General features: G+C 48.7%; 1 protein-coding gene across 1 annotated transcript in view; it reads left to right on the top strand.

Moving 5' to 3' along the window:
• Window positions 1–253: 253 nt before the first annotated feature.
• Window positions 254–17,498, top strand: part of slc25a23a (solute carrier family 25 member 23a) — a 57,758-nt gene continuing 40,513 nt past the window's right edge. Inside the window, exon 1 of the mRNA XM_039770474.1 lies at window positions 254–745. Coding sequence (XP_039626408.1) covers window positions 551–745 — 195 coding nt within the window. The 5' untranslated portion in view covers window positions 254–550. The remainder of the gene's footprint in view (window positions 746–17,498) is intronic.

Raw genomic sequence — 17,498 nt, 5'->3', positions numbered from 1 at the left:
ACTCTCAATTTGCATGTATGATAGCATTGAACATAATTATAATAATAAAATAAGAATAAAGATCGCGCTATTCCTATGTGGCGGTGGTAGATAATCAAAGGTAGGGCATTAACTGCACTGCAGCTTGCCCATCGGCCCTAACGCCAAAAAGTTAGAGTCGGCGGTCTGCAGGAAGCGACGAGACACAGCGCATTTTTGGGGGCGGGGCTTCCTCCGGAGTCACACCCCGCGCTTCCTCCCCGCCTGACTCACTTGAGGACAATCCGCGTTCTGCAGCTGCGCTCTTGCTGCTCTGTCCGTGTTCGCTCACCAAACTGCAATAAGGGGAATATAAGGAACTGGAAGGAAAGCCTCCGGCTGGCACATAGTCACCAGTCCGGTCACCTCGGCACTTGCCATGGAGCACCGCGGTGGCGGCTGATCCCCCCCCCAGTGTCCGGGATCCACCGGGCTCGTCTCAACTGTGTTTTTTTTTTTTTTCCAGCCAGCGTGTGTGACCGGGTTAAGCAGCGCCACCTAATAATAGCGCCTCCTAATTATAAGGCTGACGATGCCGACCTCCTGGGCTCGGTTTTCTCCGTCCAGGGCCTCCTGTCAGAATAATGGCAACGATACGGACCGGCGGAAAATATGGGCCGAGCTGTTCGAGGAGCTGGACCTGAATAAAGACGGTCGGATTGACGTGACGGAGCTTCGGCAGGGGCTGCTGGCGAGGGGTCTGGCGGTCCGCAATCATGCTGAGGAGGTGAGTCTTTAGGGTGGGAGTGATGGAGCTGGCGGGGAAGACGAGCTGAGCGGGTTACGCGTTTCGGTCCAAAACCAAATTGTGCCCACTGCGCCTGTCACCTGTGTTGGGTGGTTATGTAGTGTGGCAGTCGCACCTGTGGGAATGGCGGGGCTCGCACACCTGTGACCAATGAGAAGTGCTGGCCTCCTGCATTTTCGTGGCATGTTATCAGAGGTGGCATCGCCTGGGTATGTGTTGGTATTGCAGGGTTAGGATTGTTGCTGGTAAAGCGCGTGTCCTTTGACTTAGGTGACCAGATGGTAGAAGCAAAGGCCACTGGCATCATCAGGGTATCATTTTAAAGTGTTGGCCCCAAGAGTAGACGAGTCTTCGTTTTTGTTTGTGCTAATCTCTTTATTCAATTAAATCAGATTGTTTTTTTCTATCCCGATTTTCCGATGAATTCCATGACTTTATCACGGTTTCCATTTTGGAAATGCCGGTTTTGTAATTCCATCATCGAAACATTGTCAAACAATAATAAAAAGCAATTAACAAATAAATACACAGTTTTCAAAAGATACAAAAAAAACTTGCTTTGCCCTCGGGGTGGTCCTTCATTTTTTTTTTTTTTTTTTGAATCAGATAATTCTGTCTTGTCCATGGCCGTCTGCAAAACACTCGTATTGGGGAGAAGTTTCTCTTTCTTTATATATAACCGCCTCCTTAACCCAAATTGCTTCTTTTATGTAATTTATTCGTACCCAGTGCCACACATGCCCTTTTCTTTATTTACTGTGCCACTTACAATTTGTTTTCCACACTCAAGCGGTGCACGTTTCGCAGTTTTGATTTCGTTGCCTGGTGAGTCTTCGTGTGTTCTTGTGACGTCTGACCCAGCAGTGGTGACTTCACCTGTCCAGAGGGTGTGATCGGCACCTGGGCTAACATCTGGAATGGTGTCTTGCCATAGCGCCCGTGCTGGGAGTACAGCTGTGTTACTGGTGCAGACACAACTCCTCTGCCTCTCCCAGGAGTAGCAGTGGTGCCTTCTGGTACCACCACAGTGTCTGCCCACGTGGTGGGTGAGGGTGCACCGCTGCCAACTGGCACAATTATGGCATCTGTTTTAAAAGTTATACATGCGAGAGGAGACCATTGAGGCCATCAGGCTCGATTGTTTAGCTGGTAGCGAAGCCACCTCAGTGTCCCCCCTGAGAGACTTCTTGACTCGTCTCAGCTCCGTAGTTTCTTCACCATCTACGACTGGATCATCTGTTCATGTCTTACTGGTGCAGTTCTGAGTATCTGCCGTCGGCTTAGTCCTGTATGGTAGACATGATGGATGGACTGGCATCCAGACTGGGATGGCAGGTGGTCCCCTACTTGGCCTGGAGACCAGTATGGAAGAATAGCATTGATGAATGGGCATGCCTCCAAGCTGTAGTGCTTCCTATTCCCTTTTCCCACAGTTGCTGAATGCCCCCCCGCACCCCCCCCGACTATGATAGGCAGCACAGGTTCAATTTGGGCACCCATAGGGCTGCATGGCAAGTGCACTTCCTGGTTCCTCAGTTGCTGCCAGCGGGTGCTGCTGAGAGAGGACTCCCCCTTTTTTTTATGGTGGGTCCGCCTGCTTTCTGGATGTTGTGTTCTGGCACTGGACGTGCCCACAGGTCCACCATAAAAGGGACCACCCAACCTCACCTCCCTTCACTCGAGGCGGTGGACAAATCTCATCGGGGGGTTAGGACAGTGGAGGAGCTGTGGTGTGGGAGGCAAACCTGTAAAGCCACAGCTTTGAGTCAAAAGGGCTTCTGAACCATGGGGGGGGGCTCCGAGACCCCCCCCGTGGCCACACCCAGACCTGTTAAGGTTTTTTTTTTTTCTCTAGATGCCGACTGTGTAGCCATTACAGTGTCGTTCTGCCAGTTAGTGGGGGGTGCAGCGTGCGTCCCACCAGGTGCCAGGAATTCATCTGTCCTGTCACACAGCTGCTGGAGTTCTGCCACGTGACCTCGGGGGTAGTGTGGCCAACTGCCGCTGTCACTGCATTGGTCTTGGTGACGGCACTGGCTGCTGCTGTCATCGTCCCAGTGACACAACCTTTATACGTGTCCACCGTGCCAGTCCTGGGCGCCGTAACTCTCTGTCTGCGCTGTTACAATGTCGGCCCCTCAAACGTCCGTGTGCTCAAGGGTCCCCTTCAGTGAAGTGGCTGTTGTGCCCAGCGGTGCCAGGATAAGCTGCAGTGACCCTGAAGTGGATTAAGTGACGTTGAGAGTGCTGTGGCATGGCATCAAAGCAATCTGATATGGCACTGGGACGGGGGCTTGAGGGGCACATCTGAGGTAATGCTATTTGATCCTGCCTGGAAAATGTCGCTGTCTTGGTCACCTGACTATTTCTGTTTTACTTTAGTGGGTTTTTGTGGTTAATTCACACATTTTTATAAATAAATTACTGCTTGGCATGGTGCCAGTCTAAGTATAAAAAAAAAAAAGAGAGAGAGAGAATTGGACTGGATTTTTAATACCCCCTCAACCCCCCCAGCCCCTGGACCCTCCACCCCTGAAATAATGTCTCCCCGTCTCTCTCTCTCTGCTAATTTTATTCTGTCATTTCTTGTCCCCAGTCCTCACTTTTGATGTCTCTTCATACTCACACAGTGCCATCTCCAGGACTGGCACCCTATAAGTGCCCACTTATGTTGTCACGGGTCTCCCCCAGGACGCTCGTGCTCTCGGGGTGGGAGGCTCTGCCTACTCTCACAGTCGCAGCATATGACTGTCATCGTCTGCTATCAGTTGTTCTTTGCAGGGTCACAGCCATCTGTCCTCCTGCAGGGGGCACTCACAGTGGGTTTGCCAACTGCTGGCCGAGTCTCCGAGAGCTTGGTGGGGCTGTGAGTATCAGGTGGTGTGGCAGCCGGGCCCCTCTGTTCAGGATGGTCACCATTGTCACTGCTGCCTTCTATTTGCTCTGGCAGATCCAGGGACACTTTCTACCCACATCTGCTGCCTGTGTGTGTGGAGATTCCTGTATGTCATGAACTTGATGGGCCATCGCAGACCACCGCAGGACTGGACAAGGCATCCAGTCCCAAAAAGCCCCTCTTGTTACAGTAGGGTACCAATATAAGGGCGCCTTTCCAATTCTGAAAGTACTTGTGTGTGTGTGTGTGTGTATAAAAATATATGTGGTCACTAGGGGGCGTCTCGGCAGTCCAACTCCTCAACCCAACTGCACAAACACCAGCCACGGGTTCAAGTAACCTTTTATTTTGAAGATGGTACCTTCAGGGCACACAGGCCCCTCACAATAGCCCAATCTTTAGGTTTTTTTCATGCCTTCATTCCTTCCTTTTCTCCAAATGTCCTCCAGTAAGTGTTGTCCTCCTTGGACTCCAACCCCCTGAATGAGGAGAGGAAGCCCCGGTTATGCTGAACCTGGCAGTACTTCTGGTGCCACAACACTGAATGAAGGAGTCACTTCTGGGTGAGACAGAAGCTCCGGAAAATATCGTGAGCTGCAGCCTGCGGCACCCAACAAACCCATCAAGGCTGGCCAACGGGACTACAACACCCAGTAGGCCCTGCGGGGGTGTGCATGGGTGCGACGGCCCAGGGTTTAGGCCACCTACTTGTATTGGGAAAGCATACAGTTCTGAAAAGCTGTCCATCTATTTTATAGTCCCATCCAGGAAAGGGAATGCCGTCCACCCCCCCGAAACACCAATCCACTGTCGTCTCCCATTTCAGTATGCATACCTAGCTGGGCTGCCTGTCTGCCTTAGATGGGTTGAAGTCAAAGTAATCGGTGCAGACCTCTGTGTTAACATTTGTAGCGTCCCATTTATTGGAGTGTGCTTCTTAATAAGTGTAGTAATAAAGTGCCTTGTGTTTCATTCCAACAGATGGCGCATAACAAACATCTTTGTTCATAAAATGCATTGTCTTTGTCATTGCAACAGATGGCGCATAACAAACATTTGTAATAGTAAAGTGCATTGCGTTTGTCATTCCAACAGATGGCGCATAACAAACATTTGTAATAGTAAAGTGCATTGTGTTTCATTCAAACAGATGGCGCATGACAAACATTTGTACTAATAAAGTGCGTTTGTCTTTCCAACAAATGGCGCATGACAAACATTTGTAGTAAAAGTGCATTGTATTTGTCATTCTGTGTCACCGTATGCTGCAATGTAACACATAGCTGGTGTGACCCTGAAGCCACTTGACTGATGCTGGCCTTCTAGTCCGAAGTGACAGGATGTCACTTTTGATGACCCCGTTCCCAACAGGGTCACCCTTAGACGTCGTTTAGATGTTCAGATTTACTGGCTAAGTAGCCCCTCATGAGTGCACAGGGCCGATATGCGCTGGTATGTGGGCACCGGGTAGAGGCTCGGGCTGCCGGACGTGGCTCTCTCTTCACATTCTGGCTGGGATGTTCTTCGGCGGCAGTAGCTTTTGACACCTCGGCTGTTAAACCAGTGCCACAAGCCCCCTACCCCCCTGTTGTGCTCACAGGTCACCACGACTTGTTCCTCTTCTCTACACACTTCCACTTTTCTTTCGCGGTTGCGCAGCCGCGTATCTCAAGAGGCCCACGCCATTCAAGTCCGGTTTCAATTTCCTAAGAGGGTAAGTGTGGCGAGTCAGCAGTGACGTAACACCAGCCGGGAAACGAGACACTAAATGTGATACCTCCGGGGTGACACACAAAGATGAAGACCACGTGTGTTTAGACCCTCCAAGCCGCTCAGCCCCCGGGTGGAGTCTGCTGGATGTGAAGCCGAACTCGTGGAGGAGATGCAGTGTTGGGGATCCTGATGCCACCGTCCTTCAGATGTGACATAAAACCGAGGGTCCTTGACTCTTTGTGGTCATTAAAGATCCCTGGGCAGTAGGTGGGGTCCCGATGTCTTGGCTAAATTGCCCACCCCGGCCTGGTCATTCTGACCCCTAATCACCCCCTGTCTCTCTCACGGGAACGCAGTTGGAAAACTTTTACTCTAAAGTTTTACTTTACACAAAGAACAATAGACCCGGGCGGCACGGTGGCGCAGTGGGTAGCACTGCTGCCACACAGTTAGGAGACCAGTGGGTTCGCTTCCCAGGTCCTCCCTGCGTGGTGTTTGCATGTTCTTCCCGTGTCTGCGTGGGTTTCCAAAGACATGCAGGTTAGGTGATCCTAAATTGTCCCCAGTGCGTGCCCTGAGGTGGACTGGCGCCCTGCCCGGGGTTTGTTCCTGCCTTGCACCCTGTGCTGGCTGGGATTGGCTCCAGCAGACCCCCGTGACCCTGTGTTGGGATATAGCGGGTTGGAGAATGACTGACTGATGACAACAGACACTTGGAATAGGCGACCAAGTAGTGTGGTGGTCAGTAAGACTTTAGGGTCCCTCAAAACTCGACTTGCGATTTTATTGAAGAATTAAGTGGGCAGGACTGGCAAGCTTTGGTGGGCCTACCGGCCTGTTCTGGTCTGAGTGTTCAATTGTTCTGATAATCTGAAGATGAAGTGTGATTTATGTGGACGCACCCCACCGACTGCTTCATACTGACTCGCTGATTCTGTTTTCGCTCTCGTGTTCTTCCTCACTTTCTATTGTTTTATTTAAATATTCTTTCAGGTTTCTTTATTTTGTGTTTTTGTTTTATGGCTGTTGTCCTTCCTTGTGTTTTATGTGCGGAGCCCCTTCCCCAAGAGGCGGAGCCGCCGTGATGTCACTGTGGAGGGACCGCCCACTTCCTTTTTATATTCAGTCTGCGGAGTCGGGTCTGTCAGCTCAGCGGCTCTCAAGTGGTGGGTCATGACGAACATTTTGTGGATTCAGAGATGTTACGCCAGAAAGTCCAGTCGTTTTCAGGGTCTCTCAAGTGATTGGATTGAATGGCTGTACGCCCCAAAGCCCCCCGTGGTAATGACATGCTTGAGGAGCTTTCTGCGTAAATCGGCCCTGACCATAAGCAGCAGCACTCTTCATGGCCTCGTCACCATATAAGCCAACTCAGGATCTTCTGGCATTTGCAGCAGGAATTTCATTGAGTCTTTGAGTAGGAATGAAGCTGTCATCACGGCTAAGGGACAGAGGGGGGTGTCTGTGTGTGTGTGTCTGTGTCTGTGTGTGTGTGTCTGTGTGCGCGTGCGTGTCTGTGTGTGCGTGTCTGTGTGTGCGTGTGTGTGCGTGCGTGTGTGTGTGCGCGTGTTTGTGTGTGTGTGTGTGCGTGTGTTTGTGTGTGTGTGCGTGCCTGCGTGTGCGCGTGTATGCGCGCTCTGCTTTTAACACTTTCAGCATCAGAAGGACATCCAAACAAATGTCACATTGGAAAATGTGCGATGTGTGCCAGCTGCAGACTCGATGGCGCTCATTGCAGGCTTTACCTGACATGGCGTGAAGCAGAGCCCGTGAGCTGCACGCCAGGACACAGATTAGTGAGTGTGCGCTGCCACCGTCGCGTCACGTCCTTAAAGAGCACCTCCAGGCTCTGCGCTGTGCCCTGCTGGAGAGACCCGATGAAACTCCAGTTGTGTTCAAGGTGGTCGCCGTCCATTTCTGACCACCTTCAGATGTGGCCTGAGAGATCAGACCTGATGATCTTCCTGGTGGGATTTGTGCCCGGCTTGTTATCAGTTAGTGGATGAACAAGCAGAGACCGAAAGTCAGTGTCCTCCCCTGTACACCAGGTGGCAGTGGTCCTCATATGGCAACTCGGTCGGGACACCCGCTGGGGTGCTTGGGACTTGGGAGAGCGGAAGTGCAGCCCTGTTGGGGTCCCTGGGGATCGACAGATTGAACTGTCAGGCCAGGGCCTCCCAACTTGCAGGGCGACACGGCATAACAGCAGCAACGTTTATTTCTAGAGCACATTTTCATACAAATAATGGAGCTCAAAGTGCTTTACATGATGAAGAAAGAGAAATTAAAAGATAAAATAAGAATTAAAATAAGAGAGCACTAATTAACATAGAATAAAAGTAAGGTCAGAAGGACAGAAAAAACAAAAACAAAAAAACTCCAGACGGCTGGAGAGAAAAAATAAAATCTGCAGAGGCCACAAGACCACCCGGCCCCCTCTAGGCATTGTACCTAACATAAATGATCTCAATCAGTCCTCATTGTATTCAGGGCTCTCATTGAAGGACTTGATGATGATGACGTCACGTGGATGTCTGTCCTTCAGTCCATCAATGTAGAGACATCACGGTGCTTTGATCAGGTGGTGGTGGTGCAGGTCGCCACCCCAGAAAACCGCAAAAAGAACAGAAGAGAGAGTAGGGGTTAGTAGGGATTTTGGAGCCACCATGAATAGTAATGATAATTAATTAAATATGCAGAGCATCAGGATTACACTAAGATGAAGTTATGAGAAGGCCATGTTACAGTAATGTGTGTTCAGCAGTGTTTTAAAGAGCTCTACTCTATCAGCCTGGTGAATTCCTATTGGCAGGCAATTCCAGATTTGAGGTGCATAACAGCAGAAGGCCGCCTCACCACTTCTTTTAAGTTTTGTTCTTGGAATTCTAAGGAGACACTCATTTGATGATCTGAGGTTACGATTTGGAATATAAATTGTCAGACATTCCGATATATAAGATGGAGCAGATTATTTAAGGCTTTATAAACCATAAGCAGAATTTTAAAGTCAATTCTGAATGACACAGGTGACCAGCGTAGTGACATCAAAACTGGAGAGATGTGCTCAGATTTTCATTTCCTAGCTCCATTTTGCACATTTTATGTCTTTTTTGGGTGGTCCTGAGAGGAGTGCGTTACAGTAATCTAGTCGACTGAAAACAAACGCGTGAACTAATTTCTCAGCACCTTTCAGTGATATAAGAGGTCTAACTTTACTTATGTTTCTTAAGTGAAAAAATGCTGTCCTAGTGGTCTGATGAATATGCGATTTAAAATTCAGATTACAGTCAACGGTTACACCTAAATTCTTTACCTCCGTTTTGACTTTTAATTCTAATGTATCCAGTTTATTTCTAATAGCCTCGTTGTATCCATTATTGCCAATCACTACAATTTCAGTTTTCTCTTTATTTAACTTGAGAAAGTGACTATTCATCCATTCAGAAATACCAGTAAGACATTGTGTTAGTGAATCGAGAGAGTCGGGGTCATCAGGTGCTATTGATAAGTACAGCTGTGTGTCATCAGCATAGCTGTGGTAGCTCACGTTGTAACCTGAGATAATCTGACCTAACGGAAGCATGTAGATTGAGAAGAGCAGCGGACCCAGGATAGAGCCTTGTGGACCACCATATAGAATATCAGGGGTCTCTGAAGTATAATTACCACAACTAACAAAGATTAGCAGCAGAAGCTCTAGCTCAAGGAGTCCGAGTCGGGAGACCGCAGGCAACGTAAGGAGAAAGAGTTCATTGTGTGGTTTGGGATGTTCTTTAGAATGCTGGCTAATTAGTGTATAAATTATAATTAATTAATAAATAATAATGATAAGAAGACGATTGTGAAGAGGTGCTTTGGGGGAATAAACATCCCTTATTTAAATAACTAATAAACGTGTTGGAAGTTACTGTGCCTTGGGTTTGAGTGGGGGGCTCACTGGCACCCCCTTGTTCAGAGCTACAGGGGATGAAATTTAATGTCAGTAAATGTAAAGAACAACACGTAGGAAGTCAGAATGTGAGGTCTTGAATACACAACAGGACGTCTGATGAGTTACGAGTTAAGATCAGAAGTGCTGAACCTTCTCAGTTTAAGGAAAAGGAGATGAAGAGGAGACCTGATGTGTGGACTTCAAGTCCTATTAGTGCTTTATAACACACTGGTGAGGCCTCATCTGGAGTCCTGGGTGTAGTTTTGGTCTTCAAGAAGGACATGACAGCACTAGAGGGGAGCGACGAGGCTGATTCAGGACTACAGGGGATGAGTGATGAGGGAAGATGAAATGAGCTGAGCCCTTAAAGGAGATGAAGAGGAGACCTTACTGAAGTGTTTCAAATTATGAAGGCAATCAGTCCAGTGGGTCGTGACGGTGACTTTAAAATGAGTTCATCAAGAACACGGGGACACGGTTGGAAACTTGTGAAGGGGAAATTCCACACAAAGGTTTGGAAGTTTATCTTTACACAAAGAATGATAGACACTTGAAAGAAGTGACCAAGTAGTGTTGCGGACAGTAAGACTTCTGGAACTTTCAAAACTCGACTTGTTTTTCTAGAAGAAATAGTGGATGGGACTGGAGGCTTTTGTTGGGCTGAATGGCCTGTTCTTGTCTCGATCGTTCTAATGTTCTAATTATCTGTTCTTACGAAACGTTCTTCAAAATTCAGTGACATGTTTCCTGCCACCACAAGGTGGTCTTCTTTGGCAGTTGCCCTTTGTGTGCCTTGTGTGCGGCAAGGAGCTTGTAGTGTTGGTCTGCAGAACAAGAAGGAAGAAGTGAATTTGGAGATGAGCAGCCTGGCGGTGACGGCCATGTCCAGAATCTTGGTTTACGGCATGTAAAGTGGAAAGAGGTTTGGGGCAGCCACCCGTATCGTATGCATGAGTAAGGCTGCAAAAGTAAGATGTGGGTGCACAGAGGGGTGTCCACAACAGAGCGGAGTTCATGCAGTACGTGGTCTGGGTTTTGTGGCAGTTGGGCGGAAGTGACATCATGGAGGGTGGAAGCAGAAGTGACGTTTTTGCGGATACTGGAACCAGAAGTGACGTCATGGAGGCCCAGTGCTGGAATTGACATCATGGGGCCTGGAACCGGAAGTGACCTCTCCATGGATAGCAGAACCGAAAGTGTCATCATGGAGGGCCCACCTCGGGAACCAGAAGTGACGTCTACATGGATACCGGAAGTGATGTCATGGGAGTCTGGCAGGATTTCCTGTGTCCTGGTGTGCAGAGATTAAAGAGAGAGGTTTACTGCACCCTGCCACCCCCTGGCCTGGCATGGAATTACCTTCTTTTGGTCCTTCTTGCTGCCTCCCATGCCCACGTGTTTGACAACTGGGAGTTACGCACTGCTGTGGTTGAGCTCCGTGGGTTGAACGTCCAGCCAGTGGTGATTTTTAAACTGCTTGGCTATAAGCAACTGTTGCAGCCACAGGGGGAGCCGCGTGTGCCAGCAGGGTGCCAGTTATGTAAGTGGGATTTTAGCACTGATGGGGCTTTAAGGACAGGCGCACACACACACACACACACACACACACCTTAAGCATCTTTACATTGCTATTGATAGACGTCCAGTCCTGTGCACTGGCGCCGGCTTTGGGAAGTGTTTTAAGGAGCCCACGCGCCAAGCACAATGAGTTTGCCATTTTAATAATTGGCAGGATGGAAAGAAATAGTGAAAAAAGAAAGAGGAAGGTTTAAGAAAAAGAAGGTGCAAATCCCTTTTATTCATGCAGCTGCAGAGTCCGATTTATTCAGCTTTACTTTTGTAATAATTGTTCAGTGTAATTATTAATTTGATTTTTTGTTGTTGATGGTTCTTTAATGTATAGAATATTATAAAAGTATAATCCTTGTCTTGCGGTTTACTCCTCAAATGCCATCCCCATATCTGACTATGAGAAAGTCGAGGGGAGAGCACTCAGTAGAAACGACGGGTGAAGTCAGCCAACGGGTAACCAGCTAAGTTAGCAGCTTCAAACTCCAACCTGTTTCATTCCAACCATTTTCTTAATCAGAAGCTGATGGTTGTTATTAATTTATCTCATTATTTAATTACTGGGCTTGTTGGTGCTCTCATTTGACCACAGCAGGAAGCCCCGTCAAAATGTTTAGTGGGCCTGAGTAGATCAACATTACTGAGACCTTCACCTTTCGTTATTTTCTGATATTTTATGATGGACACTATGGGTTAGCTGGTTGTGTATTGGCTTGTTTTGTATCTCATTATTGTTTGGCTTCTAATTAATGAATGAAAGAAACAGTTAAGGGATTTGAGCCTTAAATAGCAAGTCAGTTAAAATGAGGGGGGAAAAAGTAATTCATTAGCAGCAAAATCAGGTCACTATTTAAGAATACAATACCATTACAGTGCTGCCATTTATTTGTGCACGGCCCAAATCACACAAGGAGTGCGGCGGTGGGCTTTGTCCCAGACTGAGTTCAGCGCCTGAGTGTTCGGCCCCACGTGTGTTTCTTCAAGTCGTTACTCGTGTCCGGCTCTTCTTCTGAGTGACGTCGGTGCTTTTCTTACACTCAAGCCCAGTTATCGCTGATGCGCTTCCTTGGAGGCTTTTCAAACCGGCTGGGATTTGCGGCGGTCCAAGTTTTGGAGGTGGTCTGTGCTTAACTTCCAGCTGAAGGGTGTTAGGCGATTCCTCGGCCCCTTGCAGGGACACATTCTTTCTGCACATCACCATTGACTTTTTGGTATGAATGTTTTGTTTAAAAAGGAAAAGAAACCAAATGGTTCTGCATAAATGAAGATGGATTATGATGTAGCGCAGAATGCATTGTTATTTGCTGCCTTTTATGACGTTATGTTGCTTTATTAACCATAATTACAGGAATACGAGTCCAGACGTGATGGTGAGATGAGCCCACCCGTCCTAGGACAACCCGTTAAAAAGTGTGGTGAATAGCGGTGAAATCCTGCACTGCCAATGCTCCGCCCTCCGGGCTGACTCCACCCACAGGATGGACTCAACCCGTATGGGGTGAGTCTACTGACATGATAGGCTCCACCCACAGGTCTGTCCCCACCCACATGACTGGCGCCATCCACCGGGCCTTTTCCACCCACAGGATTGGCTTCACCCGTAGGGTCAACTTTACCCATAGAGCCAGCTCCACCCACAGGACTGAGTCCACCTATATGGACAGACTCCACCCAGAGGGCCGACCCCACCAACATGACTAGCTCCAGCCACAGGGCCTTTTCCACCCACAGGATTGGCTCCACCCATAGGGTCGGCTCCACCCACAGGACTGACTCGACCCATCTGGCTATCTCCACCCACATGGCTGACTCCACCCTTAGGACTCCACCCATAGGAACAGCTCCACCCACAGGGCTGGCTCCTAAAACCCCGCCCCCAATTCCTCAAGCCTGTGTGTTTTTAAACTGCCGCTGGGCTTTCGGGGACAAAGCAAAAGCCACTGAACAAAAGACGTGACACGGACAGCATTATGGTCTCTGCGTATACAACATGTTAAAACACTGTGGCCATTTTTCAAAGCCGTGTTTGCATTTCTGATTAGGCAGCCACGTTACGGTTCTTTATTTATCCGTGTAGACGTTCAGGTGGATGTTGTGCTGCCTCGTCCGGGCTTTACTGGTGTTTCTGGGCACATTTGTCATTTCGGGTGTTTTGAGTACTGAAATCCGCATCTCCTGTGGTTCTCCGTTATCCCCTCTCTTAACAAGCATGCCCCTTTGGAGGAGTGTGACGCGCCGTTAACAGTTAAGTTAAGTTGCCAGTTCTTTCAAGCCAACTCAGAGTCCACTCAAGTCGCCATTTTGAAAGGAGAGCCGCGATTGTCGCTAACCGGGCCTCCTCGCCCTCAGTGGGGTTGGCTTGTGTGCCGTCCGTCAGCAGGACCACTCGCTCTTACAGCCTTTGAGCTCGGGTTTCAAATTCTCTCGAGGGTCTCTGCCTTTTGATTATTAGATAGATACTTTATTAATCCCAAGGGGAAATTCACATAATCCAGCAGCAGTATACTGATACAAAGAAACAATATTAAATTAAATAGTAATAAAAATGAAAGAAATTAAAATAAAATTATTGTTAGCATTTACTCCCCCGGGTGGAATTGAAGAGTCGCATAGTGTGGGGGAGGAATGATCTCCTCAGTCTGTCAGTGGAGCAGGACAGTGACAAAAGTCTGTCACTGAAGCTACTCCTCTGTCTGGAGATGACACTGTTAAGTGGATGCAGTGGATTCTCCATGATTGACAGGAGTTTGCTTAGTGCCCGTCGCTCTGCCACAGATGTTAAATTGTCCAACTTTAATCCTACAATAGAGCCTGCCTTCTTAACAAGTTTGTCCAGGCGTGAGGCGTCTTTCATCTTTATGCTGCCACCCCAGCACACCACCGCGTAGAAGAGGGCACTCGCCACAACCGTCTGGTAGAACATCTGCAGCATCTTACTGCAGATGTTGAAGGATGCCAACCTTCTCAGAAAGTATAGTCGGCTCTGAGCTTTCTTACACAGAGCATCAGTATTGGCCGTCCAGTCCAATTTGTCATCCAGCTGCACTCCCAGGTATTTATAGGTCTGCACCCTCTGCACAGTCACCTCTGATGATCACAGGGTCCATGAGGGGCCTAGGCCTCCTAAAATCCACCACCAGCTCCTTGGTCTTGCTGGTGTTAAGGTGTAATTGGTTTGAGTCGCACCATTTAACAAAGTCTTTGATTAACTTTCTGTATTCCTCCTCCTGCCCACTCCTGATGCAGCCCACGATAGCAGTGTCATCAGCGAACTTTTGCACGTGGCAGGACTCCGAGTCGTATTGGAAGTCTGATGTATGTTGACTGAACAGGACCGGAGAAAGTCCAGTCCCCTGCGGCGCCCTGTATTGCTGCACACAATGTCAGACCTGCAGTTCCCAAGACGCACATATTGAGGTCTGTCTGTAAGATAGTCCACAATCCATGCCACCAGGTGTGAGACTATTTGTATTTGGCCCGAGATGCTCACAGTCCAGCACCACACCTGACCTCTCCGGCGGGCTGCGTCTTTTTTTTTTGCTTCGTGTCCCCCCACCCTAATCTGTGTATGGGGGGAGGAGCTAAAGCTTTAGATTCATCCAAAATTTCAATGTCCAATTTTTGAGGGATCTCGATGTTTTAGGGTATCCAGATAACAAAATCTCGATGACGAACGTGTGTGTGTGTGTGTGTGTCGCAGTTTCTCGAGGACCTTTGAGAGCTAAAACAGCCGAACAGAAAAACATTGAAACCTCAGAGATGACGAGTTTGTGACGTGACATGACCCTGTACATTCTCCTCAGTTGTCTCTTCATGTAATCATCAGTAAGTGGTGGACTGTTTATTAACCAGACCAGTTCAAGTGGTGGTATTTTTTGATGTAATAGGTATGGTTTGGGGTGGGGTGGGGGGTCTACGGGGCTCTGGTTATTGGAAGAAGACAGTTATGGTGGTAGGAGGACCAATCTATTACAAACACTGGATCAGGGTGTTAGCCTTGCCTGCATTCCCTTCCAACAGCCGAGCCCTGGAGTCCTTGTGCCCAACACTGATGAGCAGTCCATTCTTAACATCTCCCATGTTGCTGAAGGGAGTTTGATGACGAGGTGCTGATTAGTTTTTGAGGCCCTCCATTCCCATAATTCTGAATTCTCGTCATTAATTTCTGTCGTGATGAGCTGTTTTATGGTCAGAGCTGTAAAATCAGGACTGAAGTCTTAGAGGAGATTCAGGTCAGTTGGTTTCTAGGGGCGCAAAGCCTACTGATGCTCACGTCCACATTTTTTTTTTTTTTTGATTCTTCTTCCCTGGCACAACAGGCATGAGCTGTTAGACGTTACCTGGCAGCAGCCTGTCTGACATGAATCCCCCCCTTAGGGTGGCCGTCCCCCTCCTCCCTTTTCACTCAACAGCAGCGAGCTGACTTGGCAGAGTGTTACGTGAGCGGAGGTCATCTTACTGTATAAGTGAGGCCTTCACAGCTGGTTGTGGCAGAGCGCGACTCTGGGCAGGGTGGGTGGGCGAGGTGAGTCTGTGTGTAATGGACCAAAAAAAAAAAACGTGTAGACCCCCCCTAAGGGGCTTCAGAGAGCCGCATCAGCGTGTAGGATGTGAGGGCCCAGGGCCTGTCTTGGCCGGCAGTGAGGTGGGGAGTGGTAAGGGATGGTGTCACTAATAAAATGTTAGCCCCCCCACCTAAAGAACCAAACGTCATTAATAAAACACACAAAAGAATAAGGCAGTGAAACCCTGGGATGTTCTTCTCTTTTTAGTGTTTCCCAATGACGAGTAGAACTGGAAGAGAATTCCCTCCAGACCAGAAAAACTCCCCCTGTAAGTCAAACCCCTCAAAAATCTGCTCATACAGTCGTGTGAAAAAATAGGTTGCCCCCCATATGGAAACGGATGACTTTTTTTAAATATATTTGGACAGGAGAGCAGTAGATCTTCATGCAGGCCGTGCCGACAGGTAGAGGTGACATCTTTTGAAGTGAAGTGACTCAACTTTATTGTCACTGTAAAGGGGGGTCGGAGCGCAGGGTCAGCCGTTGTGCAGTGAGGGTCTCCGGAGCAGTTTTACAGGTTAAGAGTTCTTGCTGAAGGGCCCAACAGAATAGGATCCCTTGTGGAAGTGATGGGGTTCAAACTGGGAACCTTCTGGATACCCGACGCATCAAACTAACATGCCGTCTTCACTCTCGTACTCTAAACGGGTGCAGATTTGTCACATCCACCCCTCAATGTGCCACCCCTTCCTAATCAAGTGTTGTAGATGAGGTGCCCATGATCTGAGCCTCCTTAGTGAGTAGGAAGGCAGACCCGAGTGTTGACGTCGAGGGTCTGCTGTTCGCTTTACTAAATGACGTATGCCAGCGTCTTAAAGAGCCCTCCAAGGCCATCAGAGAGAAGGCTGTGGAAGCCTAGGAGTTTGGCAGGGGATGTCAGAAGACCACCAAATTCTTTGAAATCAAATCAAAGTCCTCTGCAAGTGGCGTAAATTTCACACCACTGCTAATTTGGCCAGAACTGGGCTGCCTCGCAAATTCTGGCCAGAAGCTGAACCTTTTATACTAACAGTAGTTTTCAAGAACTCCAAATTTCATTGTGGGATCTGCAGGCACAACTCTGTTCCAACAGTTGGTGTCCAAGTGCCAGCCTCTACAAGCAGAGGCAGATGGCACACATGTGACCCACATGCCAGCTGTGCCAGGAATGACCAGTTGCTGTCCACTGAGAGTGGCAGAGCAGGGGGCCAGTTTGCAATCAGACGTCTAGGCAAAGACCAGGTCAGGGATTCTGGTGAGATGAATCAAAGACCGCGTAACAGTAGACATGTGTGGAGCAAACTGAACACAGACTGCATTTCAGGGGAAAGAGTCTCATGCCAGCTGTGAAGGGTGGTGCTGATGTTCTGGTTTGGAGTCGCTTTGCTGCTTCAGGCCCCGGGCAGTCATCGAGTCAACTAGGAACTGTGCTCAGCATCACAGTGAGCTTTAGGGGACCGTGAGGCCATCTGTGTGAAAGTTGATGGTGAGCCGGAAATGGGCCTTTCAGCCCGATTATGATCCAAAGGACGCTGGCAAATCCACCAAGGGGCGGCTCAAAAAAGAAGAAATGGAGGGCTGTGGACGGCGGGCCTGGTCAGAACCCTGACGTTGGGTCCTATTAAAATGTTGGCTGTGGCAGTGGATTTTGATTTGATATTCTTGATTAACCCCACGGGGCACAGGGTCAGTCCCCTGGAGCAGTTTTACAGGTTAAGGGTTCTTGCTGAAGTGCCCAACAGAGTAGGATCCCTCGTGGCAGTGATGGGATTTGAAGCGTCAACCTCCCGGACAGCAGTGGAGAGAAAACCCACAGAACCTCCTACAGCGGAAGAAATCTCACATGGAGTCGATGTCTGAGACTGGTGGGCAGTCGCACACACAAGTCATTTCTGCCAATACCAGCTTAGGGTGGGCTTAACCTTTTTCACCACAGACCACCTGTTGATGTGTTTGATTGAATCAATGATTGAATGGTTTCCTCGTATATCACCAGCACTTGCCTGTTTGGCACTCCCGTGGGGTGCACTTACTTTTTCACATGTGTGTGTGTGTCTGTGAAACTAAACAAGCACATCC

The sequence above is a fragment of the Polypterus senegalus genome, chromosome 12 (assembly GCF_016835505.1).
Source record: "Polypterus senegalus isolate Bchr_013 chromosome 12, ASM1683550v1, whole genome shotgun sequence".
Lineage (NCBI taxonomy): Eukaryota > Metazoa > Chordata > Cladistia > Polypteriformes > Polypteridae > Polypterus > Polypterus senegalus.
The sequence above is the reverse complement of the archived record's forward strand: the minus strand, read 5'-3'. Positions and strand labels throughout refer to the sequence as shown.